This window comes from Macrobrachium nipponense, chromosome 2 (genome assembly GCF_015104395.2).
Source record: "Macrobrachium nipponense isolate FS-2020 chromosome 2, ASM1510439v2, whole genome shotgun sequence".
Taxonomy (NCBI): Eukaryota; Metazoa; Arthropoda; class Malacostraca; order Decapoda; family Palaemonidae; genus Macrobrachium; species Macrobrachium nipponense.
This window is the reverse complement of record NC_087201.1, coordinates 34,515,032-34,542,531: the sequence shown is the minus strand read 5'-3', so window position 1 is coordinate 34,542,531 and position 27,500 is coordinate 34,515,032. Positions and strand designations below refer to the sequence as shown.

The 27,500-nt window shown below is 37.2% G+C and overlaps 1 protein-coding gene across 21 annotated transcripts in view; it reads left to right on the top strand.

The window, feature by feature from the left end:
* LOC135220524 (voltage-dependent L-type calcium channel subunit beta-1-like) overlaps positions 1 to 27,500 on the top strand; it is a 590,813-nt gene that overhangs the window by 466,865 nt on the left and 96,448 nt on the right. For all 21 annotated transcript variants that reach the window (XR_010315720.1, XR_010315723.1, XR_010315721.1 and 18 more), the window contains one exon: positions 22,467 to 22,583. Coding sequence is in view for 17 of the 21 variants with exons in the window: in XM_064257702.1 (XP_064113772.1) it covers positions 22,467 to 22,583 (117 nt within the window). In the remaining 4 variants the exon portion in view is untranslated. The remainder of the gene's footprint in view (positions 1 to 22,466; positions 22,584 to 27,500) is intronic.

Genomic DNA, 27,500 nt, shown 5'->3' with positions numbered 1-27,500 from the left:
GCGCGACAGATGTTTTGCCGTAGAAGGCTGTTTATGTTGCTTTCACAGAATGCAGAGCTTCTGGTTGCAAAACACCCTTCTAGTAGATCCTAGCTCCCTGTAGAAAAAGCCCGGGCCATATTCATCTTCCCTTTTCCTCGCCCACGGAACACACCCTTCATACATATAATCGGGGCTGCGACGAGGCGTCGCGGGCGTCTTCTATTGTGCTTTCGCCTGACCCTCGGTTAGCCTACGTGTCACGCTTGGCAGCGCTCAGCTGACGGTTAATGCAGCAATCTTTGGTCAAAAGGCATAGGGAATCGTGTCTTCCTCACCTTTCATGATAATATTATTAGCTTTATTTTTGTCACTGAAGTTGAAATGAAAATTAACATTTTAGTGCACTGGTTGCGCAAATTGGATTTCCCCAACAAGTCGTAAATTTCCTTTGCTTTGGGTGACAGACGACGATCGCACTTATATCTGTTTTTATTGGTATTTTCTTGGAATTTTAGTAATGGCGAATTTCCAAAGGCAATTCTTAATATTTTCTCCCCCAATGAAATTGACAAGCTTTTAGCTGCAGCAGCCTGTAAAGTCATTATAGTGGGAGAGTGAAATCATTACCTACTGAACACTTTATTTTACTGAGATGTTGAGCTTCGAGCTTCTATGTAATTGCTGAACATTAACCGTACGCTGATGCCAAACCGTTATTGAATATTTTATCCACTAAGCCGTTGGTACCCCTGATAGAATATGACACAACCAACAACCACTACTGCTCCTCCAGGTTGGCAGGCCTGCTCACCCTCCCTCCCCCTCCCTCCCCCGCCGTCGGCCACCCTTCCCTCCCTCCCTCCCTTCCCTCCCTCCCGCCATCCGTCCTGAGCAGTGTTGCCAAACCCGCGGTTTACCCGCCCAATTGGGCTACTTTTGAACACCTTGCCGCGGGTTATAAAAGGGTGCCGCTACTTGCCTGAAATTGGGCTACTCTGGAAGAAATAAACCGCGGCGCCAATAAATTGTTTAAATGGTATTTACAAATGCAATTTCTTATATAATAATTTCAAAGTGGAAATGTAGATCGATTATTCTATTTCAAATTTCAATAGTTCACAGACAGTTTAAACCATAATGATGAAAAATTGTAAGTTGGTATACCAGACAGACTGACGCCTTATAGAGTAGACTATATGGCGTTTGCCAGTTAAGACTTTAAGACTTCACTGTTTTCACTAGTTAGACATCAGCTTTATCTTTACCACTCAGTGAGAGGGTTGACTTAGTTCAAAATGCCAAAGAAGTGTAACTGGAGTGTGTATAAAAAAAACATTATAACCCAAAATGGGAGAGCGAGGAACTTCTGGAAGATTGGATTAGAAGTGTTCCTGGAGATGAAACAAAAGCTAAGTGTCGGTTTTGTAACACGGTTATAAGAGCCCATCATTCAGATTTAATCAAGCATTCTAATATTGGCACACATAAAGCATATATAAAAGCAAGAGAAAGTAACGTTACGAGATTTTTTGCTAGTACATCTCTTCAGCAAATCAAGCAAACAGATCACAATAAAAAAAGTTACAGATTTGAAACTTTCACTATGCATTGCTTGTCATACATCAATCAATTCTATTGATCATATTGGTGAAGTAATGAAGGATTGTGCAAAAGGCTGTACTTGTAATAAAAACACTTCCTATACTTACACTGCAGGTAAGTCTTGGGGATGGGGTGAAAACACGTCCATAAAGATCCTGTTGAATTCTGGGGTAAGGTGTTGGAGGAGTATGAAGATGCAGGCGAAGAACGGGCATTTAAAAATGTGGCCAAATTTGTCTTGAAGATATTATGTTTTCCTATCAGCAATGCTGATGTAGAAAGAGTTTTTAGCCAGGTCAATTTAATCAAAACGGACCTCAGGAACAGAATGGGACATGACCTCCTAACGGCAATTTTGTATATAAGACAAGTGCCATGCATACTCAAGAGGGGGAGGAGGACAAAAAATGCCAATGTCCAAATTTTGAGCAAATGAAAATATGATTAAAGCACTACAATCTAGTTCATTTTATGATCATGTTGAATGAACAACAAATCTCTTTATTTCTTTTTATTTTGCTCATTTTCATTTTAAATTTTGTAAATGCCATTCAAACTAGTATAATTTTGCAAGAAATATTCGGTTTTATTTTCTGTATTTTGAATAAAAATTACATAAGTTTTTCGTTATTATACTCTTCTACAAAAGCTTGGTTGTTGATTTCGATCCCCGGACCCCCTCCCCCTAATTTGTTCTATAGAATATCATATCAATAGTTTTTAGTACCAATTTGAATGATGGCTAAGTTGCTATAATTGGGCTACTTTTGAAGCAAATGCCGCGACTTTTGAGGCTTTGCACCGCGGTTTGGATGTCAAGTTATTTGGCAACCCTGGTCCTGAGCGCCCACCACCTTCCTCCTCCTCTTATGCTGTGTTGCTGATGAAGCTGACAATCTCTCTTATTCTGTCTCTTGCATGCGTCTCCTCCAGCGGCTGTCTCCTGTTACATATGTCTAAGTACACGCCATTGGTAAGCAGAGATATCCATTTCTTAATGCTTTGATCCCTCAGAAATCTCATTTTTCCTCATATTTATATTGATTTCCTTGACGTCAAAAGTCCCCTGGTCGAGTTTCAGTATCCTCTTTAGTTCTTGTTCATCCCTTTTAGTTCCTGGTAACGCGACCTGATGTCGTCAGACACGGTAGGTCCCCCCCACCCCCCCTTCCCCCCACACCAGTAGTGATGCCTTTAGCGTTTCCTGACGTGGATTTGGGATGATTTCATGAGTATATAATATATTGTTGGTTAAATAAGTTTCCTTTACTTTGTTCCCCATATCAGTTGCATACAATTCCATTTGGAAAAATAGTCAGGGACTTCATTCATTCATATATATATATATATAATGGTTATATGTATAACAAATTGACTAGTGTCCTTGGATTCCCATTATTCCTTTGGCATGTTGATGATAGTTACCAAATGCGATGACATGTATGGTAGCTAATCGCCTAGATATGTACTACGTATGATTATTATTAGCATTATTGAAAGTGAATGCCTTGTTTAATCTCTTCACTGTCTTCTTGTTTCTCTTAGTTAAATGACTTATGAATTTAAAGATTTCTTGAACGTGTTTTTTTTTTCTAATTTAATGCAGTTTTTTTTAGCTGAATATCTCCATGTCACGCTTTGTCAGTAAGTGAGCAGACTGATACAGTATTTTTTCTCTGTGTTTTCCACCTCGAAACCTTCTCCCAACTCTCCGTGTGGATGTTTGGCATCTCTCCTCGGACGCGCATTGGGTAAATATGTTGTTCGCTTTGTTCTGGACTTTCGATGAACCTGTGAGGTGTCGCGTGCCTTAAAGGAGTATGCTAAGAACATTGCTGGAGCATTAGACATATATCCTTATGGTAAGACAACATGTTCTTATGTATCTCATACTCACTTCATAAGACCATGTTATGGCTTGGCTAAGTTAGCTGGAGAGCTAACTTGCTTCTTGATAGTATATAATGACCTCGCTGCATTGCCTCAAGTATTGTAACATCCTAGTAATTTATACATTGTATGTATATATAATATATATATATATATATATATATATATATATATTAATATATATATGTATATATATAATATTATATATATATATTATATTTTTTTATATATGGGCGATTTAGTTTGCTTGATAACCAACAGATAAGTCTCCTCTCTCCAGATCTTCCGCTGGGTCTATCTCTTTTGGGGAACTTTGAATTCTTTAGATCATATGACACGCGCAGTATTTTTCTTTTCCTTTTTTCTGTATTATAGGCTAATAGTTTAGTAGACGCACAGTTCATCAGGTATTCATTGTTAAGTATGTTATCAAGTAAGCGGTTTTGGAAAGAACGTGTCCCACCCGATTAGAAGTAATGCCCTGTAGAAAGATGTCCGTCGGTTGAGCGTAGTTTGATATAGGTAGAAAATTTGTGCCATTTGTTCATCATTATGGTTCATCAGATGATTTTCTTAGATCCACCTAAGTTTAGCTAAAGGATTTAGAATTGTATTTTACAATTGTGAATTAATTAAGTTATTTCGTATCCTATTTTGATATCTGGCGTAAGATAATAGGTTTGGTTTTTGTTTTTTATATAAGAATATATTTGTTGCTTTTTATATACACGAGCGCTTTCGTTCACTTTTTCAGATTCATGGGGTGTCTCTCGATAAAGAGGATTCCTCATAACAAACTGCACCTGAGGATACAGGAGCCATCTCATAGATATTCAGTATATGCTCAGTGTCGCTGAAGTGCGCCCTTGTGGAATCTAAGGTTAACAGCGAGATTTGAAAATTGAAATTCAAGCGTTCTTTACGGCGCGTTTTTTTTTTTTTTTTTTTTATCGACTCCATTTCATGCAGTACTACCAATAGGCAGTAAAAGTCCCTCGCTATCGGACTTCTTAGTTCCAGAAGTCCCTTTATTCCTCACACCGTTGGGCTGTGGAACAGGCGCCCTGAGGAGGTCGTGCAGTTGGAACTTCAGAAGTCCAAGCAAAGATACAATGCAGGACTACCCTGATGCAATTGTCATCGTAGTTTAGTATCATTTTTATTCATTCATTCATTAATATGTTAATTTATCTGTTTTTTTATAAGTATCTTTCTGTATTCCCCATTAGTACCTACTGTTTTTTATGTCGTGTGAACACCATAATAATCTTTGGAAGTTTAAATTTCAAATAAATAGGCCCTGTGGGCGTGTTCCTTACGAAGAGTTCAACTTCTGAATAGTAATTGTAATAATAAAGAAGAGGAAGATCAAAGAGATATTAGCACGAAATATCCAAACCATTTTTCCTTCATACTGTTCTTGCTTTCTTGAATTCTTTAAAGGAAAGAAAGAACTATAACCTATATTATTATTATAGTTGTTGTTATTATTATTATTATTATTATTATTATTATTATTATTATTATTATTATTATTATTATTCAGAAGATGAACCATATTCATATGGAACAAGCCCACAGACGGCTTCCAACTGGATACTGAAAGATGAGACCCCACGTAATAAAAGAGAAATGAATTAAATTGCAAGGGGAATTTCTTTAGAGAAGTAATGAATTGCATCTTTAAAGTTGCAATAATTGCACGACATCCTCAGAGAGGCTGTTCCACAGTCCAACTGAGAAGTTCGACAGCGAGGCCCATTTACCTACTGCATATTGGTGCTGCTCTTCAGCAAACCTGATCGCTCTCGGCAGGAAAAGGGGATCAGGGATCACTTGTTCCTGATCACTCGTGAATGTGAAAGAACTCTGTTAAAGTACAACTTATAACAGAAGAACCATAAAGACACTCCGATTTCGAATTCATATGATACACTAATTTGACCGTCATGGCTGGTCGTTGTGATGAACCACATTCTTGGATCAGGGGCATCTGTATACAGGCTCCAGGTACTACCTGCCGCAGCGTTTCTGTGATTTCACCAGACGCCTCTCGTCATTTTCCATTGTAGGTGGTTGGGGGCCGCCATATGAGAGAGGAATAAAATTTAGATGTTCTGTTGACCACTTTTGGGTTTCTGAATTCCATTCTCTCAAAAGTAGTTCATGAATTTTGTTAATATCTGGAGAAGACGGCCACTCCTACATGGATGGATATCTTTCCCTGTCTATAAAATGATTCTTTGGATTGCAAATTATAGTTCTCTTTTTTTGACAGACCGTGAAAAAAAACAATTTCTTGACTATGGTATTTGCATTCGTCTGTTGAAGCCAAAGACTTGGAATACATCTGCTATTACAGTCGGTGTTATTAATAAAACAAAAGACATTCATGAATCTTTGGCCTTATAACGCAGACCAAAGGACTCTGCGAACATTGGGGAGCAAAGTAGTCGAGACTGATTAAAACACGAAGTGGGAAGAAGATATAAAATTCATTTACAACCCTGAACAATGACGTATCCAAGGAAAGGATTTCATTTCCGGGCGGTCGTACTCGTAGTAGTAGCAGGAGTAGTGAGGAACTGCTGCTTGAACGAAGCAAACACAAAATGTTTTTGTGGAACTGAAAGCACTGTATTGTCTCAATCTGAATGTGAGACAACTGGAGACTTGAGACTTACATGATCGTGTCCGGTTCGCAAATTCCCGAGATGAATAGTTAGTTTTTAGGATATGGCGTCCCGCTTTCTCAGGGACGGTCCCGAAACTTGATAGTTCGGGTGTTTGCTTCCGTTCTCGTATATTCGGACACACACACACACACACACTCGGTCAGCTCTGCCAGCTTAGAATTCTTCGAACACATATGTAAAACTCCTAAAGAAATCATGATTGACAGTGAATTAAAGATAAATAAAGACCGCGACACTAACATCTAACTGAACAAATATATACTAATTAATAAGAATACAGGCAAAATTAAAGTATATAACCAAAGTTCCAGAGCAATGTAGTAAATGGAAGAATTTCATTCTGAAATCTGTCATTTACTATCTTGCTCTAGAACTTCGGTTAAATACTTTGATTTCGATAATAGCTGAAATTTTCAGCCATTATCAAAACTGCAACGCGCAAAACGATGTTGAGAGAACTGCGCCCAAAAAAGAACATGTCATCACATAAGTTATGCTTTGACACGGCCGCAGTTGGAGAATTCCTTTCTTTTAACTTTGTCTTTGTATCTTCTTCATTCCATATGCTGTGCCTTTTAGTCTCTGAATTCGTCATTGAGCCAATATTGAATCCAATCAACGACTCTTAAAACATGAATTAGCGTTTCTTGACTCAAAAATACAGTTATTTTCGAAAGTGTCAACTCATTTTTATGACAGACGCTTATTGTATTATTACTGGAGCATGAAAGGTCACTTGAATAGCATTGCACACAAAAAGTCCAGAGATTAAAACGAGTAAGAGGCAGCGACACGTACTAGGTAGGCTACGAAGATCAGTAGGTCTAGAAGGAAGCAGAACGAGAAGAGTGGATTTGAGCAAAGAATATTGGTCGGGTCTTCACGCGCTTTCCCTCAAGGTTTTCCAGTTCATCCATATAAATAAAAAAGAAAAGATGTCTCTTTATTTAAAGAGGTATATACTTAATCACTTCTCTGATTGATATTTCTCAGAAGGGAGATTGTTCTACACGCTTTGGCTCATCCAGCGTGATGAAGATGTAACTCTATGATAGTTGACATTATCCCTTCATTATAAGTCCTTTCAAGCATTTTTTTCATTAAGATTAATTTTGCTTAAAGATCAAAGCACTTGCACTATATTTGAACTCAGTGATTGGAAGTGTCATTTCAATGTAGGTTCCCTCCGCCTGGAATATCCTGGATTTACTGAACAGAAACTTATTGTTACATTCCTTGAACTGGTTCTGAATGCCTTTTGTGTTGTTTTTACGCCAGGAAAAACCTCCTCTCAACAGCTTCAAAGGACTGCAGTACCTAATTAAGTCTCTCTCTCTCTCTCTCTCTCTCTCCTCTCTCTCTCTCTCTCTCATTATATATATTTCAGTGTGTGTGTGTTTGTGTAGTAATATTGAATATTACTTATATAAATAGCAAATAAATACGGTGTGTGCCCCGCCCTCTTTCATTTCAACAGTTCGCCGAGCTCATGACTGCCTTCCTCGTACCAACAAAAATCTTTACAGTCTGAAGGCGATCATGTTCCAAAGCTGGTCATTTGTAGAAAAAATAAAAAAATAAAAAGCTCCAGATTACATCACTATTCGTTACGTCATTTTAAATCAATGTTTTGTTCGTTAAAAGATGGTGCGTTTGAGAGGAAATGCTCGAACTTCGTTCTGAACAGCTTTCTCATCAGGTCCATTTTACGCGGAGAACTCGGGCTTCGTGTGCTGTTCACTCCGCTCACAAATGAGTGGGCTCCCTGACTAATGCTGAAAGTCTCATTACTATGTAAAATAATAAAAAAAAATAATTAAAAAAGGAGTATAAATTAAGATACTGTTAATTTTAGCTTTTGACGAATCTCCCACAAGCAAGGAATGCTGATCAGGGCCTTTCCCTCCGCCGACTGGTAAAGATTTTTCATTCTCTGATTCATGTAATTCATATAAATTATTCGAGCTACAATTGTCCTTTAATATCTTATTTGCTCTACCTCGGAATTAATACATTTTCATGTATGTAAACCAAAGGGGATTTTTTTAGTTGATAATATTATATATGAGAAAATAAAAAACTAAGTACCGGGAACTTTCGTGTAATTATTACTCATCTTCAGTTTACACACTCATATTGTGTATATATGTATATATATATATATATATATATATATATATATATATATATATATATATATTATGTATATGATGTATATATATATATATATATATATATATATATATATATATATATATATATATATATATATCGAGTGTAAAAGGCCCATAAGAAGACTCTGGTTTGAAGCCAAGGACTATATTTCGGTGGACTGACTCCCACTCTCAACAAGTAGTGAATGACAGAAGAAGTTACATTTTGCGAAACATATAGTGGAGATATGCCTACATAATCGCAAATGTAACTTATTCTGTCATCTACTACTTGATAACGGTGGGAGTCAGTTTTAACTGGCCATCTATGCTTAAGACGTATCCTGTTTTAACAGAAGGATTTATTTACATAATATATATATGACATATATATATGTGTGTGTGTGTGTGTGTATGTATACATACACCATATATAATATAGTAATATAAGATCCCCCATAACACATGGTGCTTATACGCAAATGTAACACAGGGAAAAACGAATTAATGGGAATTATAGTTATATACATACAGCTATATATAAATATATATATACATACATACATATATATATATATATATATATATATAGATATCAGTGGCAAGGGAGTGATATTATTAACAAACACTCATACACACACAAATACAAATTTTACATTTTATATATATATATAATATATATATATATATATATATATATATATATATATATAATGATGATCATTATATATAAAGTGGCAAGGGGGTATATTATTAACAAACACTCATACACACACAAATACACATTATATATATATATATATATATATATATATATACATATATATATATATATATATATATATATAATACACGCACACGCATAAAAATTAGCATAAAGACGTAGCGATCATGTTCCAGGTAAAATCACCCAGAGTGTGTTTACATCTTTGTCATACTTGCTAGGTCAGTGGATCGCTCCGGCTTGCCACCACAAGCTCGCCTATTTATAAATAGGTACTATCCTATTGCCACCTCCGCAAAAGTGGCAAGGGAGTATATTATAAACAAACACTTATATATATATATATATATATATATATATATATATATATATATATATATATTAGTGTTTGTTTATAATATACTCCCTTGCCACTTTATATATATATATATGTATATATATATATATATATATATATATATAATTTATATAATATATATATGTTATTTATATATATGCTGTATGTTATAATAATAATTACCCATTAATTCGTTTTTCCCTGTGTTACATTTGCGTATAAGCATCATGTGTTATGGGGATCACTACTGCGGCTGTTCCTGAAAATTTTGACGTAGTGGGCAGTTTGCAGCACGTGACATTTTCATCTTTAGCTTCATATAAAAACCACGGCTGAATTATAAAGATATAAAGAAACAACCTAAGACAGATAAGACTTAGCCCACGGCGCGAGTGATAGCACTGAGGAATTGTTTGAACAACAACACACGTACACCATCAGTTAATATGTATATCATATAACTAATAAACATGTGTATATATATATATATATGCATGTTTATTAGTATATATGTATTATATAAACTAATAAACATGTATATATATATATATATATATATATATATATATATATATATATATATATATATACATGTTTATTAATTATATGATATACATATTAACTGATGGTGTACGTGTGTTGTTGTTCAAACAATTCCTCAGTGCTATCACTCGCGCCGTGGGCTAAGTCTTATCTGTCTTAGGTTGTTCTTTATATCTTTATAATTCAGCCGTGGTTTTTATATGAAGCTAAAGATGAAAATGTCACGTGCTGCAAACTGCCCACTACGTCAAAACTTTCAGGAACAGCCGCAGTAGTGATTTAATGGAAATAAGGTACTCATGTTTCTAGGCCTAATTGCACATCGCAGATTCAAAAAAGGATGCTATCTCAAATAAAGTGAAACAGATTTTTCAACTTGACGTCTCAATCGAGAAGGAAAATAAAGTTTTAAAAGGGGTTCGAAAAGGATGACCTTCATCACATTAGACTGTCGCTTTTTTCCGTGTCATCCAGGTTGTAAAATGTAATTGTGAACTACCTCTTTTCTTAATTCTTCTACCGCTAATCTAAATTTATTCCCTCCGCTTTAACCTAATCCACGTGTGCCTATATTCATGCATTCGACATTAAACTGCAAAGTTTATGACCAGGGCTGAGTGACCCATAGCGTGCTCCAGCGTAGGTGTCGGTGTCTCTTGTGGCTTCTAGAAATCTCCACTGAGCCTTACTGAGCCTAGTTCACTTCAAGTCATTGTAACAACGAACAAAACTTGAACACAAAACTAAAACAAAACAAGTCACCTGGATTTCTTCGTTTTCTGCAGATGTTTTGTCCTCGGCATTTCACTCTCTAGTTACCATGGCTTCCTTCGGTATGACAGTTTTGAACAGTCATCGAGACTTGTCTGCAAATAGAAGTTAGTCGGTGATGTATGAAAATCATTGCCTATCAGAAATCCTTTTTTTTTTTCAGAGTACCTTACCAGTTTTCCAAGTATTTCACATGAGATAGGCAGGTCGTGATCGTACATGATTATTGAGCAAATCCAGTACTCGTCAGTGCGAGGCAAAGATTATATAGTAAAGTTACTGACTTTTCAAGGAAGGGTCAGTTCGTGTACCAAATAAATAATGAGCATCATTTTTAACAATTTTCTTGAATAAGAAGTATTTATATCTTCATGAAAATCGATTAATGTTAATATTTAGCTTTTATGAATTTTGCAATGTTTGCATTATTCATTTTGGACAGTGGCATTACGGAATAACAGTTATGCAAAAACGTTCCAAAGTGACTCCTAGGCTGTCTACGCCCTTCAGTTAAAGAAACATTATAAGGCTTGATACATACACGTCAAGTAAGTGACAGAAGTTAGTCAGAAAGTAATTACGCAGAATGAAGCAGTAATGAGTGCTTCTGTTCTTACGTTGCATCGACAGAGAAAACTCCCAGGTTAAGGAGAGTGAACCAACTTATTTTCAGATCTCGTTACATCATAATTTATTCTGAATTATAAGTATAATGCAACAGATAAGGATTAAATCGTGAATAAGCTGAGGGGACTTTAGATCTTTTTTTTAATAATAAAAAATGAATGATGTGTCACAGTACCCATTCTTCTAAACCAGTGGTTCTCAACCTGGGGGGCGTCGGCAATATCCAGGGGAGGCGCGAGCCCTAGGTAAAAATGAATACAAAAATTCTCTAATTATATTCGCTATTCTCTTAACGAGTAAGGAACTCATATTCAGAAGTTTATGAAAAAATGCAAAAGTATCACCTTATAACGTTACTTTCCTAGAGTCTACTACTCTAGTTAGGCTCTTTGGGCTGACAAGGTTTTGTAATTATGGACCTCCCTTCCTATCCCTCGAAACCCGTTCTTTTTCTCTTTTTTCAAGTCTGGGAGGGAATTTTGCTCACATATGCAAGGGGGGCGTGGAAGGAAGGACCGACTCTTGGAGGGGGCCAAGTATATATATAATACAGAAAAAGCAATGTGTCTTCCTTTACATCCGTCAAAGGACCTCACTCGTGTTACTTCCTTTCGTTCGTTCGCATTCGCTTTGATAATCAAGAATGAAATTTGTATCCAAGTTTCATATAGCAGAATATTAATATCCAAAAATAATTTATTTTCGCAACTGGATCATTAGTTATTTGATTTTGTTGTTCATCTTAGTCAGCAGCATGCCCTTCTTTGCACAAGTTTCTCTATGAAACGGGGTTATTTTTGCTTCACAAGAAGTTCCTCATTTACGAGTTGAAAATTCCAAATCCTCACTCGATACAGGAAATCAAGAAGTAGACTTGAAGCATGCCCGGAATAATCTATTCAAGATAGCGTCCGGGGAAAAAGCTGAATTTTCTTCCTCCGCTGTTTTGCTTGAATATTCATGGTGAAAATATTTTTATTTCGACGGAAAATATTTGGCTTATTTATGAGTACTTAAACACACACACACACACACACGCACATACACAAATGTGTAAAGTAAGACAAAGAGTGTAAGTGCATATATAATCCAAAGTCAAAGCAGATATATATATATATATATATATATATATATATATATATATATATATATATATATAATGTGAGTGTGCGCGCACGCGCGTACTTCAACGCTCACTATTCCAAGTGGTACGGAGGGATAGCCAGATATTCTACCAGTCCGTTTGAATATCAGCTCACAGGATCTAGTAGCACGCCATAATAGTCCGAATCAGTGGGGGATCTATGTAGCTTAAGCCGACAGAAACGAGAAACAGACAGAATTCGTCGGTGCTGTATTTCCTTTTGCGTATCTCTTCTCAGCAGATCTTATTTTGTTTGCAAAACTTACAGAGACCTAACAGGGCTTCATTGTAGGTCGGGGCGAGTTTTATCGAGAAGTGGTTTTTTTGAATTATAGTCTCTCTCTCTCTCTCTCTCTCTCTCTCTCTCTCTCTCTCTCTCTACTACAACTCGGATGAGCACGAATTCTGGTCACGTAATACACGCCAGGCCTTACTACTTCGAGTCATTTTGTAGAGACAGCAAACACCTTAGTAAATTATCCCCCCCTCTCTCTCTCTATCTCCTCTCTCTCTCTCATCCTCTCATCTCCTCTTCTCTCTCTCTCTGTATGTTCTTGTCTATGTTTGTGCTAAGCTTCACTTTGAGCATCGTCTTTTCATATTCCACTTTCCAAACCGGGTGAAAATAGCAAAACTTCGTTGTGGTGTTGTTAATTACTGAAGCCCCAATTTGGTCGTTTTACTTTCATTCCTACAGCACAGTCTTCTCATTTTTTCCAAAATGTACAAAATATGTACCTAGATTTTTCCGTATATTTTGCATATATATCTGCTCTCACGGCAAATGTTCCCTCCAATCTTTACCAGTTTTTTTTTTTTTTTTTTTTTTTTCCTCGCGCTTGACATACCTATCGTGTTTCGTTTTACAAACTTTCCTGCTTATACATTTGCTCTGGGTTACTTAGTTCACCGTTCTTCTCAGTTTACATCTCTCTCGTGTTTTGCAAACACCTAATCTCACACATCTGTGAACACTCCTTTGTACGTCGGTGGCCGCGAGTTCGATTCCTGGTGTGAGAGATGTGTATTTCTGGTGATAGAAGTTCACTCTCGGCGTGGTTCGGAAGTCACGTAAAGCCGTTGGTCCCGCTGCTGAATAACCACTGGTTCCATGCAACGTAAAAACACCATACACACACACACACACACACACAAAACACACACACACACTCCTTGTACGCATTTTCACACCTTTCTTTCGCATGTTGCGAGTATTTGTCTCACATTTGCAAACTCTTTCTCTTTCCTATTTGACAAGCTTTATGGGCCACACATTTTTTGGCAAATATTTTTTTTTAACTCAAGGTGCATATAGTACAAAATTCTCTTAACACTGCAGACGTATCTTATTTAACGTATTGCTTTCCTTGTTTCTCACTCATCCAACAACGTGACTCATTTGAAAGTACTTAGGCTTCTTTAGTATTTCCTATGAATAAGTGCATAAATATTTCATTATAAGAATGTCGTCATTCCAAGCGTGGCATTATCTCGAGCACTCTCTCTATGTCTATGTCTATGTCTGACGGTTTATCAAGTATCCCTGCTTTCGCTATTAAGCGTTCAGACGGGATTTCCAAATCACTTATATTATAGTTAAAAATTTAAAAGTCTATGTAATGTAAAGAGGGTTAATTGCATTTGTCTCAGTATTATAGCTGAGTGAAAATAAATGGGTTTTCAATAGCTTTTTGAACTGAAAGATATTTTCAGCACACTTAACTGATGCCGGAAGTTGATTATACAATCTAGGAGCGCAGTGCTTAAAAGTTCTCAGAACTGTCGACAAAACGATGCACAGAGTCACCGACGTTTCGAGAAAGCTTATGCTTGTTGCTTATCAGGTCTATTCATTTCGGTTAAGCATGAGCAACGCTCGTCGCGGATAATCATGTATATTCACATGCAACATCTTTGATGTACTTTATAATGTGCCATCCTGCACCTTGTACTTCATAAACCGATTTAGAGTTGACTCTAAACTCAAGAACCGAACCAACAAACTGGCGTTTAAATAATCGAATCTACAAGTGGTCTTAGCATTGTGCTTTTAGGGTACGGGGGGGGGGGGGGGGGGGGGGGGCGTTTACCTGATCGTTCCCTTGGCCTAGATCCAGTTTGTTGTCCATCTATACCCTTTTGGTCTCTTCTCACCTAGCTACCCACTCTCCAACTTTTTAATGGCCTAATTTTCACCTCTCACTGGAGAGTTTAACTTTCACGTCTAAAGAGGCTCAGCCAAGTTCTTCATGATATTCGTGTGGATAAAGTTGTGGAGAGAAGTATTACATTTAACGAAATTTTGAACAGCAGTATGTACCCGGCTTAGAAGCATGCAAATATTCTGCGTCATGACCGTAGGTTTTTTCAAGCAGAAACTGGGAAGACTGAAGACGAGCTTATTTATTGAATAGGTCGTAAGACGAGACGTGCCTCTAGAAAGATACTTTAAAGAATATTGCACAGAGAGAGAAACCTGGCACCATGTGAAAATCAGAGGTCTAAGCGTCGAAAAGAATGAAATCTCCAGATCAAATGAAAGCGTCACAAAAACAAACCACTCCTTTAAATAATTCCAAAAAACTTGTCGGGTCTTTTGAAATACAAAATGATGCATGTTTTTAATGTCAAAATTTAGGATTGTTTCAAAGATGCTCATTTTCTTCAGAAGTAAGAGCAATATCATAATTAGCAGTCGACTTTCTTGGAAGTGTTTGCACATGCGGAGGCTGCCTGCCTTCTACCACTCACCAAATTGGGGTGAAGAAGTAGGTGTAGTGCCCGTTCGCAAGTTCATGTGTAGGACCGCTCAGAAACACAAGAGGTCGACCGTTAAACACATTGACCTTGTTCTTTTAGTAAAATCATTTACTGCAGTGTTCCTTCAAGGTAATGTCTAAGTCGCTGTATTGGACATAAAAAGACGTTACTGAAAAGTAAAAGTGAGCGAAGATGAGTTTTGTAAAGGAGGGCAACTTTATTACAATTAGATAATTAAAATAAGAAATAGATTTATGAAAGATGTTAGATTTTTCATTTTCTAAGACTGCTGAGAGAGGGATCTAAATAAACTTTTGTAAACTGTAAGAAAAAAATGTCAACATTTATAGTGAAGAAAATAGAAAATTCGGAAATCGTCTTCTAGGAGACAGTTCGTGACGCTTTTAGCTGTCGAAAATTAAAAAATGCAGAATGGATTTATCTATGGAAATCACAAAAGACTGAGATGGTTCGTTGGAGAGAAATAAAAGATTCAAAGATCAGCGAGATATTTAGAGGACAGTCTCATATGATTCTCAACTAAAGGTGTTTAGGTTCGAGAATAATGTCAAAATTATATTTTAAGTATACGTGAGATTCCTGCTGGTCAGTTTAGTGGGCTATAGATCACTGATATTTCTTCCGTGATTTTGTGAGTGAGGAATGCAAGCGGTCGTCATCTCGGCCGGCCACTTGATGAGACAATAACAACGCTTCGTTTGACGCAATGCGACCACTTTTGGTTTTTGTTCGAAAGGGCTCCCTGACTTGACACCTTTCTCACTTCCTCGTCCAGAGATTCACACGACATGGACGCCCAGTTACTTTTCTTCTAATGAACTGGAGCGATACTAATATGAACCGATATTTGTTTAAGTTCCCTTGCAATTAAAGATATTTCAACACTTGAGTGATTCTACCCCTTGGCCCCGGGTATGCGGAAATATAGCTTAGACACACCTCCAGTCTGTTCAATACTATGTGGTGCATTCATTTGAGTCCACTGCTGGTACTGATATTATGTCCAGCATTCTCTAACCAAATTCCACTTATCACTGTCATCACCTAGACCTAGAGGAAGTGGATTTTATTTCATATTTTAGGGGTGGGGGTCTTTTCTCGTTTAGAACAATTCATCGTTTTTCCATAATCATTGCAGCCTGCTTATATTTCCATTAAAGACGCTATTTCCAGGTGCTGCAGTTCATAAACGAAACCGAATGTGTGACGGCGAAAATATCACATCAGTTGAAATTCGTCGTCAATCCAGGATGCATCCGATTAGCTCATTGTTTCAGGTTCCCGTAGTGTTTTGTTGGAGGCCTTTGTTCGGGAAGATTACTTTACATAATCGCAAATGGTGTAGTCTGTGAATAGGTATTCGAAGTGATTCGATCCGTCGTCTGAAAAGGGAGAAGGCTGGAAGGATGCCGCCTACAAAGAGGATTGTCCGGCTGGCCCCATTGGGCCCAGAATGGAAGACGACACAGCAGAGTTCGCACCCCCGGGTCCTTCCCCTCAATAAAATACAAAAAGACGGTTTTCAGGAAGCGTCTTCGGATTTGACAACATGAATTAATTAGATATAGATGCTACAATTTTTTTCCTGTATCAGCAATCGGCTGCAGCGTATAAATCTGTCAAAGTCAGCAGGAACAGAACCGTTTTTAGATTTTCCTTTGCTCCATTCACGGGCATCTAATGCTGAGAGACTGATTATGGTTTTGAGAGACAAGTTTTGCGTTGGTGGGCTGCCTTTCTTTGCATGGTGGGCAGAAGCAGGGCTCACGCATTACCCTCAGAGGATGTTTCCCGCACAGTGCGAGAGATCTCTCTCATGTATGAAGGGTATCTCTCTCTCTCTCTCTCTCTCTCTCTCTCTCTCTCTCTCTCTCTCCCTTCAACAATAGGTGAATTGCATTGTAACACCAGGGTCTTATTGGGCCCTTGCGCTGTAATCGATGAGGTATATCTCTAGAAAAAAAAAAAAAAACGGGAGAGAGAGAGAGTTGGGTAGTGTGGAGTTGGGCTAAGCCATAAATGAAGATGAGTGAGATAGATACGGACAGATAAAAAGGAAAAGGGAACGTGTGTGCGTATATGTATGTATGTATGTATATGTAATATATATATATAAATATATATATATATATATATATATATAGTATATATATATACTCATACATAGATATAACATATATATATATATATATATATATATATATATATACTATATATATAGATATATCTCATACATATAATAATAATAATTATAATAATATATATATATAATATATATATATATATATAAAATGAAATATATTATATATAATCATGACGGCATCCACCGCCGCGTGACGCAAAGAGCCTCAGTGAAATTTTGCCAAACATGTCTTTGTTGTGCTTTATCTTCTATGTATCACTATTCATCTCCAGCCTCCAACTCCCTCCTCATAGTTGCCATCTAAGTAAGCCTGGGTCTTCCAACTAACATGGTGTCCATTGGAGCCAAGCTGACACTCACGTACTATCTCTTTCCTCCTTTTCATTATTTTCTCATCCGTTTATTGAACTGCTATCAATTCACTTGTGGTATCATTTCTGTCTCTATCCTGCCTTCTGACTCCTAATATTCTTCCTAATGCTTATTCTCAAATCGACAACATTCATTGTCATGCCATGATTCGCAGCCACAAGCACCACGGCTTATTTATAGTCTTACTTTCTCGCGGAATTTTAATCTACATTAATTTGGAGGTCATCTATATATATATATATATATATATATATATATATATAGACAGATGGAGAGAGAGAGAGAGAGAGAGAGAGAGAGAGTGAGAGAGAGAGAGACCTTACCTTACAGACCTTACATCTTGTTCGGGTTGCCCCAGGTCCCTCAGTGTGAGAGAGAGAGAGAGAGAGAGAGAGATATTTAGATAGATAGATAGATAGGCAGACAGACAGATAGATATAGTAGAGAGAGAGGAGAGAGAGAGAGAGAGAGAAAGAGAGAGAGGGAGAGAGAGAGAGACACCTGTTTCCTTCCACCTCTGAATCAATATAGGAACGGGACGCCACATCATGCTGTGGCCTCTTCACCCTCCCACACCCTATCTCTTGCTCTTTCAGATGTTCGCTTTAACAGCTCTCTCTCTCTCTCTCTCTCTCTCTCTCTCTCTCTCTCTCTCTCTCTTTCGATGACGTCTGCTGGAGTTTAGGTTTTAATTGGTTGGAGTTTTGTGTTTCGTATTTCGTGTCCTTTTGTTTTGCTAATGTTCCAATATATTATTACGTACCCATCTGATCGTTTACGCCATTGCTTTTATTCATGTATTTGTATTCTTTCTTCTTGAGTTTACCAGTTGAGCTGTCATATAAACAAATATATATATATATATATATATATATATATATATATATATATATGAGTGTGTGTATGTACATACATGCATACATACATACATACATACATATAATATATATATATATATATATATATATATATATATATATATATATTATGGGTGTGTGTGTATCTGTGAATTGTGCAATTATAAATTTCATGCTTCCCTTATTATATATATTTCTGCCTATATTATAGTTGACTGCACCTGACGGGGTTTTCTGTGACCATCAGCTGAGAGTTAGGTCTAAACACTTCTCTTAATTTTGACAGTAGTACTATATTCTAGAGTAGTTATTGTTCAATGAGCTTTAAAAATAAGAGGATGGAATTTCATAACATTATAATTCTTAGTTCACTGAGACATTTTATTCGTTTGTATTATTTTGCAACATAAAAGGCTTTATTCCCTCTCAAAGCTTACTTAGTTATGAATCATTTTTGTGAAATATGTGTTTTTGTCACATGTAGATTCCTCTCTGGAAACATTTCTGGACGATGTTTATTGAGCATCAGGAATATTTACAGACAATACTGATTATTCTATCTGGTGAAAAAATCGTTCCCATAAAAATAGAGGAATGTTTCTGAATACATGTTTTGAGGTGTTCACTGGGTGAGCACTCAAATGTTCAGTGATCGTAGCTCTCAATGACTCTTCGGGTAACATTCTCCGTCTGGTAAAATCAGTGTTGAAGATCTGAGTTCGTTTTCTGTAAGTGCTGACTCCGTAGTGACAAATTCCCCTCATTCTCACGTTCTCTATTGGCTCCAAGGTATGCCGTGTAACCTACTGAAAATGTGTATACATTACAGGTCTTTTGCTTGGGGGATTTGAAATATGCTTATATCACTGGGCCTAATGGAAAAATATAAAAATAAAAGAGTATGTGAATTCAACTGAATAATGAGGTATATGTTTGCATGGTTGATGCAAGCCCTATGGCTGTGCTCGAAATTATACAGTTTCAGTCGTCTCTCTTCTTAATGTTTCCATTCCTTCAATTTCACCAAGATTAAATTCCATTCTCTTTCTAATAACGTCTCTGAAATGGGCGAGGTCATAGGACCGTGATGTGCCAACTAAATGCCCGGAGACCCAGCAGCGTCCAGAACATTGTTGCCCGGTCACGCCGAACTCACTCAAGTAAATTACGAATTTAGAGAAAATGTGCGGTGGTGTCTCTCTCTCTCTCTCTAAATTCTTCGTTCAATTCCTGAAAAAGTTCACTTGTAATGAACAGACTAAATAACAGTATGCAACTTGTAGATGGCACGTCGAAGGGATTGTTTTGAATGTCCCTTTTGATCGCACCTCAGCGACTGGGTCTGAAGATTTTCCTTCTCTCCAATAATTCTCACTCTTCTTATTCTCTGGATTTTCATCTTGAACAATTTCGACATTTCTTCAAATAGACCTTTGATATTTACTTCCAAAGCTCCACTGGCGTGATTGCACCAAGAAATATGATAGAAAAATATAATTAGAATGAAATATAATTTGGTCCATCTCGAAATGGTCTTCAGTTAACAAATCCGCCTCTCTTGCTAGGCTGCTAAATGAACAGACCACACACGCTCTCTCTCTCTCTCTCTCTCCTCTCTCTCTCTCTCTCTCTGTTTGAGAGAGAGTTCTCAGACACTTCTGATTCTAAAGTGCGAGGGTAATAAGGATTTTGCAAAGAGATGCTTCAAATGCCAGTTATATAGTGGTACGATAAAAAAAAAAAAAAAATAAAAAATACTAGTTAAGTTTCTACTCAACTTGTTAAACACAAATTTATCTAGGATAAGGAATACCAAGCCTTAACGTAGCTTAACGATCTTTCCGTTTGCATTCATAGTTCTGTTTTTATAGGCACATGATATGCTTCCATTCATACAAAACGTAGTGGGAAAACACGTCCTTTATTTTCAGAGGCAATCAGTCCTAAATGAATGGCACTACCATTCTTTTCAGTTACGCGTCTGATGCACTTGTCCAGGAATGAGGGTCAAAAGACGCTTCCGGTCTACTTGTTTATTTTTACGAGAAGAGTAAAGCGAGAGTAGTGAGAGTAGTGTAGTTGTCCTTTCTCTCGTTCATTATCCAGGAGAGCATTTCAAGCCCCACGACATTTGGATGAATGATTGGGCGTCACTGTAGGTTGTCACTTCCACTCTCGGTGTTCCTTTAGGGAGCAGTAGGCTGCAGTCTGTAGCGTTCACTGCGCAGCACGAAGGACTAACGTTCCGGAAACACGAGGAAAGGTCTTGGCGCGAGGGTTGTCACTAGAGACGTGTGTGTGTGTGTGTGTGCGTCTATCTGTCTGTCTACTCGTCAGTGCATGTGTGTTCGTGCTTATAACTATTCAAAAAGCAGCATTTGTTTTCCTCCACATCATGAAGATGACCACAAGATGTTCGTTAGAATAATGTTATTGCCCCGACATTTCATACTGAACAACAATGTGAGAGTAATTGAATTACTTACTGTACGTCTATGTCCCAATCTGTTATATTCAAGTTTTTCGAAACAAAGACTCTCGAAGAATGTCGGCGCCCGAGAGCTTTTGTTGTCATAGCGCCCCGTCGACGGGCAAACAGAAGAAACGCTCTTGGGATTTCTTTGTTTATTGTCCATATTTACTAAATGCGTTTCCTTGCATACAGAAGTATAACGCACTAAAACGTTCAGACGAAAAGAAATGACCTCTTTTTGGAGAAGGTTGCGGATGTCTTTTATACTTAACTGGAATTTTGTAATTGGACAAAGAAAATCTTGCAGTCTAATGTTTAACCTTACCACCTAAAAAATCCGAGCGAGAGAGACAAGGGCATCTTTTGCTCTACATGAGGAAGACATCGGTTTGGAGTCCCAAGAAGCTTTCGAATCCCACACAGACAGCGAACTCGGGGCCCCGTCCTGACACCAAACCGAAGGCACTCACCGAGTTGCCGTCTCGTTCAGGCTCTCACAATCTCTTCCCCATCCCGCCATATTGGCGAGGCATGTTTCCTACTATCCGATGTTGCCTGTCATTTTCCACTTTTTTTCGCTCTCTCTCTCTTTCTCCTCTGTCCGGTCAAGAGTGTTGTGTATGTTTTATGCATTATTCATTTTTTTCTTATACTTGAATTTTGGGTTATAGGTTGAGAGAGGACCAAAAAGGTAAGCAGCGGAAACTTCTTTTTTGAGCTCATGTCCGATTATGACTGTATGTTTTATATAACAATGCCCTTCCCTTCCCTTCCCTCCCGAAGTCTTTCCCTTTCTTTTTGTTCTCTTTCCTTCCTGATAAAACGGTTCTTCATTTTTGTGCCTTTGATGATTTGTTCACGTTTTCCCTCTTTTTATCCTCCGTTTGCTTTCTGTTTCTCAGTGACATAGTGTACTATCTCATGAGAGTCATCTCGAGCTTTTGAGCATTCTTGATGCCTCTCGTTTTGCCTTCACTTCGACTTTGTACAATTCCTTGATTTATTCTTTTACTCACTTTCCTTCTAGATCCTTGGGAGCGTTAAGGCGCCATCCATTCACTCCATTCCCCCTCTCTCCCCCCCTCTGGTGTACACACTTGCCTTATTTTAAGATTTTATCTCTTAGTTTTCTCTTAGTTTAGCCTCTTTAATTTATCCTTTTCTTTCCTCTCTAGCCTTCTTTCTCTGGAATGTTCTTTACATTTTAATTGACGTGTCTAATAAGTCGATGTTTTCCTATGTCCATGGCACCTTGTCTTTCCCTCCATTCCATTCCGGCCCTTGTCTCCTGTGGTAGTTGCGAGCCCTTCCTACCTACCTACCTACTCCCTTGGTTGAAGCAGAGCGTTCATGGACCTTTCTCTTTTCCAGGGTTCGGCTGATTCGAACTATTCTCAGCCGTCATCTGATCTGTCGTTGGACGAAGAAAGAGAAAACCTCAGACGGGAGACAGAGAGACAGGCGTTAGCGCAGCTGGAAAAGGCCAGGGTAAGCAGCTCATGTATAAGTTAAGCTCATTCATATTTCATGTGCGACAGTTTACACGGACATGCACTCACTTCGGAAAAAGCCAAGAGTTATGTTAGCATGTAATATATTCTGATTACGAATGCAAACATTCACGTCGTCGCCTTGACGCACACGGAAAGGCTTTGCTAAATGTATTGTTACGAACTGTGATCATTTCAGTAAACCCTTCCCATTTTATATATTTAATTCCAGTTAATAGAAATATTATCCCATAGATTTATATGAAAAACAGGGAGAAAGTATACTCTGTCATTTTTTTTAATATGAGGATATTTATATTCTTGCTTGTCTAGAAATTTTAATGGTATGCATGATGATGATACAAGTAGAACTGTATTTCGCTAATTGTATTTAGATGTCAGTCAATTTCGTCTTACTTTCCAGTGAATTAATTTCATAGGCCGGTAATCTCCGAAAAGGGTTTTCGGTGCTCATGATGCAAAATGGTCGTTTTCGAGGCGATAGGAAGAAAAGTAGTCGCCAAGAATAGCATATTGATTTTATGGATATGCCGTTTACCAGCAATACATGCATGTTAACACATGCTTGTAAATATGCTGTAATCACACTCTTGCAAAACAAGCATAGATAAATAGATAGACAGATAAATAGATATAAAACCATGCGTGATTTCATGTGTATTTGAAGACAAGCCATTTGAGTAAGGAAACAAAAGAGGATTTTGCAAGCGAAAGTTTTTCTTGAGAACTTGTAGAATATTGCGTTACAATTGTGAAGAACTATTGCCATTCATTGTTTTCAGAGCTAAGCCTAACAGTATAGGTATTTCTCTCCCACGGGTTTTACAATGGTGGTCGTAGGGGTAAAAATGTTGAATGAAAAACATGAAAGTAGAGAACCTGTTTGAAACGTTCGCGACTTCTGCCTCTAGATGAAGCGGCAGCCGGGAGGCATTACAATCCTGGGTGAGAGTTTGTTGCCGATTGTAGGCGGAGAACCTCAAAGAGGAGAGCAGGTGAAAGGCAAAAACGGGTGTTGTCAAAGTGGGAGATGCTTTGGATGACAGGAGGAGCGAAGAGGTTGTCAGGGTTCAAGAATGGCAGCTGAATAACACTTCCATTCCCGGTAGATGAGATGGCAGTCGTGCAGAAGAGCAGAGTTATTTTCAGGCCCAGAAAATATGTTTAAAAATACTACATCTTGGCATTACTATGCAAAAGAAGGAAACTTGAATCAACTTTCAAAGGTTGACACGTATTCATTGTCTGTTCCATCTTTAAAGTATTTTTGGGTATTTAAATTTCATGGTGTTTAGTCTCAACTAACAATTAATAAGTTTCTTTATATTTTGCATTATAAAAAAATCGACGACTCGGGTTGTAGTTCAACATGGTGAAATTTAATATTTTTATTGCCATTGCCATGATTGACGGACGGCATTGAGTAGGCCTATGTAAGGCCCATGAAACTGAATTAATTGATAGGCTCAAAGAAGTTCTACATAAGCGCCATGAAACCAAGACAAACTTCATAGATAAAAGCTGGATAAGTTGCAAGGCTAAGAAGATAAACAGTTCCAAGTAGATTCAAATTAGGCCTTAAAACTGGGCGTGTTAAAAGGTTCAAAGCAGGTCTGGGTCAGGGCTACGAAGTTTGATTGAGCTGCACATTCATAAAATGGTGTGGGTAAAGTCCGTGGGAGCCGGGGTAGGCTTCAAGAGAGGCCTAGATACTGCCATTTTTTCCATTGTTTATTATTTTGATCATTGAAAGGCTTTTGTTCTTGTACCTTATACTGGGGAATCTTGATTTTGTGTACTTGTAAATTCATATTTATTGCAAGTGGCTGTGTTTGCGTATTTGGTTCATATATATATATATATATATATATATATATATATATATATATATATATATATATATATATATATATATATATATATATATATATATATATATATATATATATATATATATATATATATATATATATATATATATATATATTATATATATAATATATATATATGATTGTCTGTGTGTGTATGTGGATGCGGATGTGGGAATGTGTTAGCGTGCATTAGGGCTGTTGTGAGTGAATAATGACAAGGTGAAGGATGTAGTACATAGATAGGTGACTGGAATTCATCCTGATAATAACCCATTAGTGTATAACAACAAACCTGGTTGGAAAACAGCTCGAAAGAAAGTCGTCGCCTGAACCCTCACGTGAATATGAAATTTTCTCTGTGAAAGAAACTTAGATACTGAAATTGCCGACTGGTTCCGGCCGTTTCTTGCAAGAGACAATATCCATAAACGACATACATTTCAATGAACTAAATTAGTTAAAGAAGAAAAAAAAAGTAAGTGGACGTTGCTGGTAAAATTCGCTCTGCATCAGTTTCAACAAAAAGAAAGTTGTACGTGGAACTATGAATTTTCAGTATTCAATCATTAACATGCATACCATTATGGACAAGTTTCATTCCAGTTAAGATTTTATGTGCAAGGATCTTGGATCTCTGTCTCTCTCTCCCTCTCCCTCCCGCGTAGCCACCATAGGGAGTGATTAGCTTATCTCAACAATGAAACTGCAATGCATGTCCCCAGTTAAATATACTTCATTATAGCGACAACAAAATTCCTAGCAATGTACATACACATGCACTCAACAAATATATACATATGAGTATACATAAACATGTGTATATATGTGTGTATTTGTGTGTACGTGCGTGTTTTTGTTTACAGATATGACTGTGTAACTACATATATCAAAGATACACACACACACACACACATATATATATATATATATATATAATATATATATATATATATATATATTATATATATATATAGATACAAATCTGTACAAAACATTAATAATAGGGTTGTATTTCCTCTCTCTCTCTCTCTCTCTCTCTCTCTCTCTCTCTCTTATCTTCACATTCAACCTTACTAGCATAAGAAAACAATGCTGAAAAATTTGTTCAGGATTATTCTGGCAGAGTGTACAGCCTAACTTTTCTTCTTTCTTTTCGGTGTCCTTCCTTACCCTCAGATTTCACATTCCTGTTTTTCGGCAAGCTAACCATCCTAGACCCAGCCCGGAAGGAGGTTCTTGGGCAACTTTTCTCGCATACTTGCATAGTTGTGCCTTTGTAAAGAGTTCGATAGATCAGACCTCGTATGGGGTAACCAACCATGCACCATACACACATGACATATATATATATCTATATATATATATATATATATATATATATATATATATATATATATATATATATATATATATGTATGTATATATGCGTGTGTGTGTATTAGTGTATATATCATGTAAGAATATCTAAACTTGCTTGAGTTAAAGAAATCGTATCGTAACTTTTTTGAGAATCAGCAGGACCATTTTTCAAATTTTTCAATAAAATTTACATTATAAATCATCAACTTTGTAGATTTCGTGATAATGATGTTTCATTATTGAAGTGAGGCAAGTATAGTTAGCTGAACGCATTAAACACAGAATTCTAGACATTTTCAGTCTTTTTCACCTATTTTCGTTACTTTCACTTTTTCCTCCGAAATCAAGGAAATTTGTCAGCGTAGCATTTCCCTTCAATAGAAATGAATGATACGAGCAATTATTGTTCCATCATTAAAGACAAGTATTGAATACATTTCGGTGCCAGGAATTATGGAGTGACTCAAATGGGTCTGATCCTCGAAATTCTTAGTCATGAAGTGGAAAACTTCACTGAAATATAGTATCTCGTTTCTTGTTTTGATATTTAATTGAAATCTAAAGTAGAAAATCTCCATTTTATGTTCTTCGCTTTCTCAGTCGTGTGATGAATTTGATTCTTGTGACGATTAGATGTTATCCTCCAGTTAATTTAAAGATAAGCAGATGAAGTAAAAGTGGAAAGTGCCCAATGCAACCGCAGCAAATAAGGAGTCTTTAACTTTATTAAGTTAAAGACTCCTTATTTGATGCGGTTGCATTGGGCACTCCACTTTTACTTCATCTGCTTCTCTCCAAATTAACTGTTATCCCCCCATGTTTTTGCGAATTTGGTTTTCATGTCAATCGTTTTCTTTAAAAAAAAAAATGTGTATCGTTTTTTTTTCCATTTCTCAGTAACTCGGTGTTTGTTCATCTCTACCCAATATTTCACAGCTCTGTCCATCTTTCGAGAAGCCTTCTCCTCCCACCTTCGCATTTGTCCCACTATTTTCTGATTATGCTGTCCGCTGACAACTTGCCTATAGTATATTTCGTGATTCTGTCTCTCCAATGTTGCCTCCATTTTTCAGTTTATGACGGCGCTGACTCTACTTTTCAGACACCTTGTCACATTCTTCCGTGGTTCGAGTGCTTCGTGACTGTTGTTAACTGTGCTTCTCACTGCTTTCACAAGACTTGTTAGTTCTGGCTCTCCATACGACCCTTTCTTCTCCTGCCTGGCTGCTTTTTCTTTCTCTGACAACGATTCTTGGCTCTGCTTCTGCATCTGAAACGTTTCCTTTCCCAGTCCCTCAGGCTTTTGATTTAGCTTCTGATATACCCAATTGAGATTTCCATGTCTCGCAATTCTGTCACTGACCTGTCGCCTTCGTGTCTCTGGCTTCTGGTTCTAATTGTGACACATTTTCCCGATATTTCATCATGGGAACCTGACCGTGACACATTCGTTGTTGGCGAAACCTTATCATTTTTCCCCAGTTCTGACAACGGCAAACGGTCTCTTTACTCACTTCATTCTCTGGATCCTCTGAGATACGTTTGGACTCATTATTTCATGAATCCACTGATGACACGTTCTCTTCCTATTTTTTGTATGGTTTGATCAAATTCAGGCAACTTAACTACAGACTTTTTATTTAAATAGCAATTTGTGATCATCG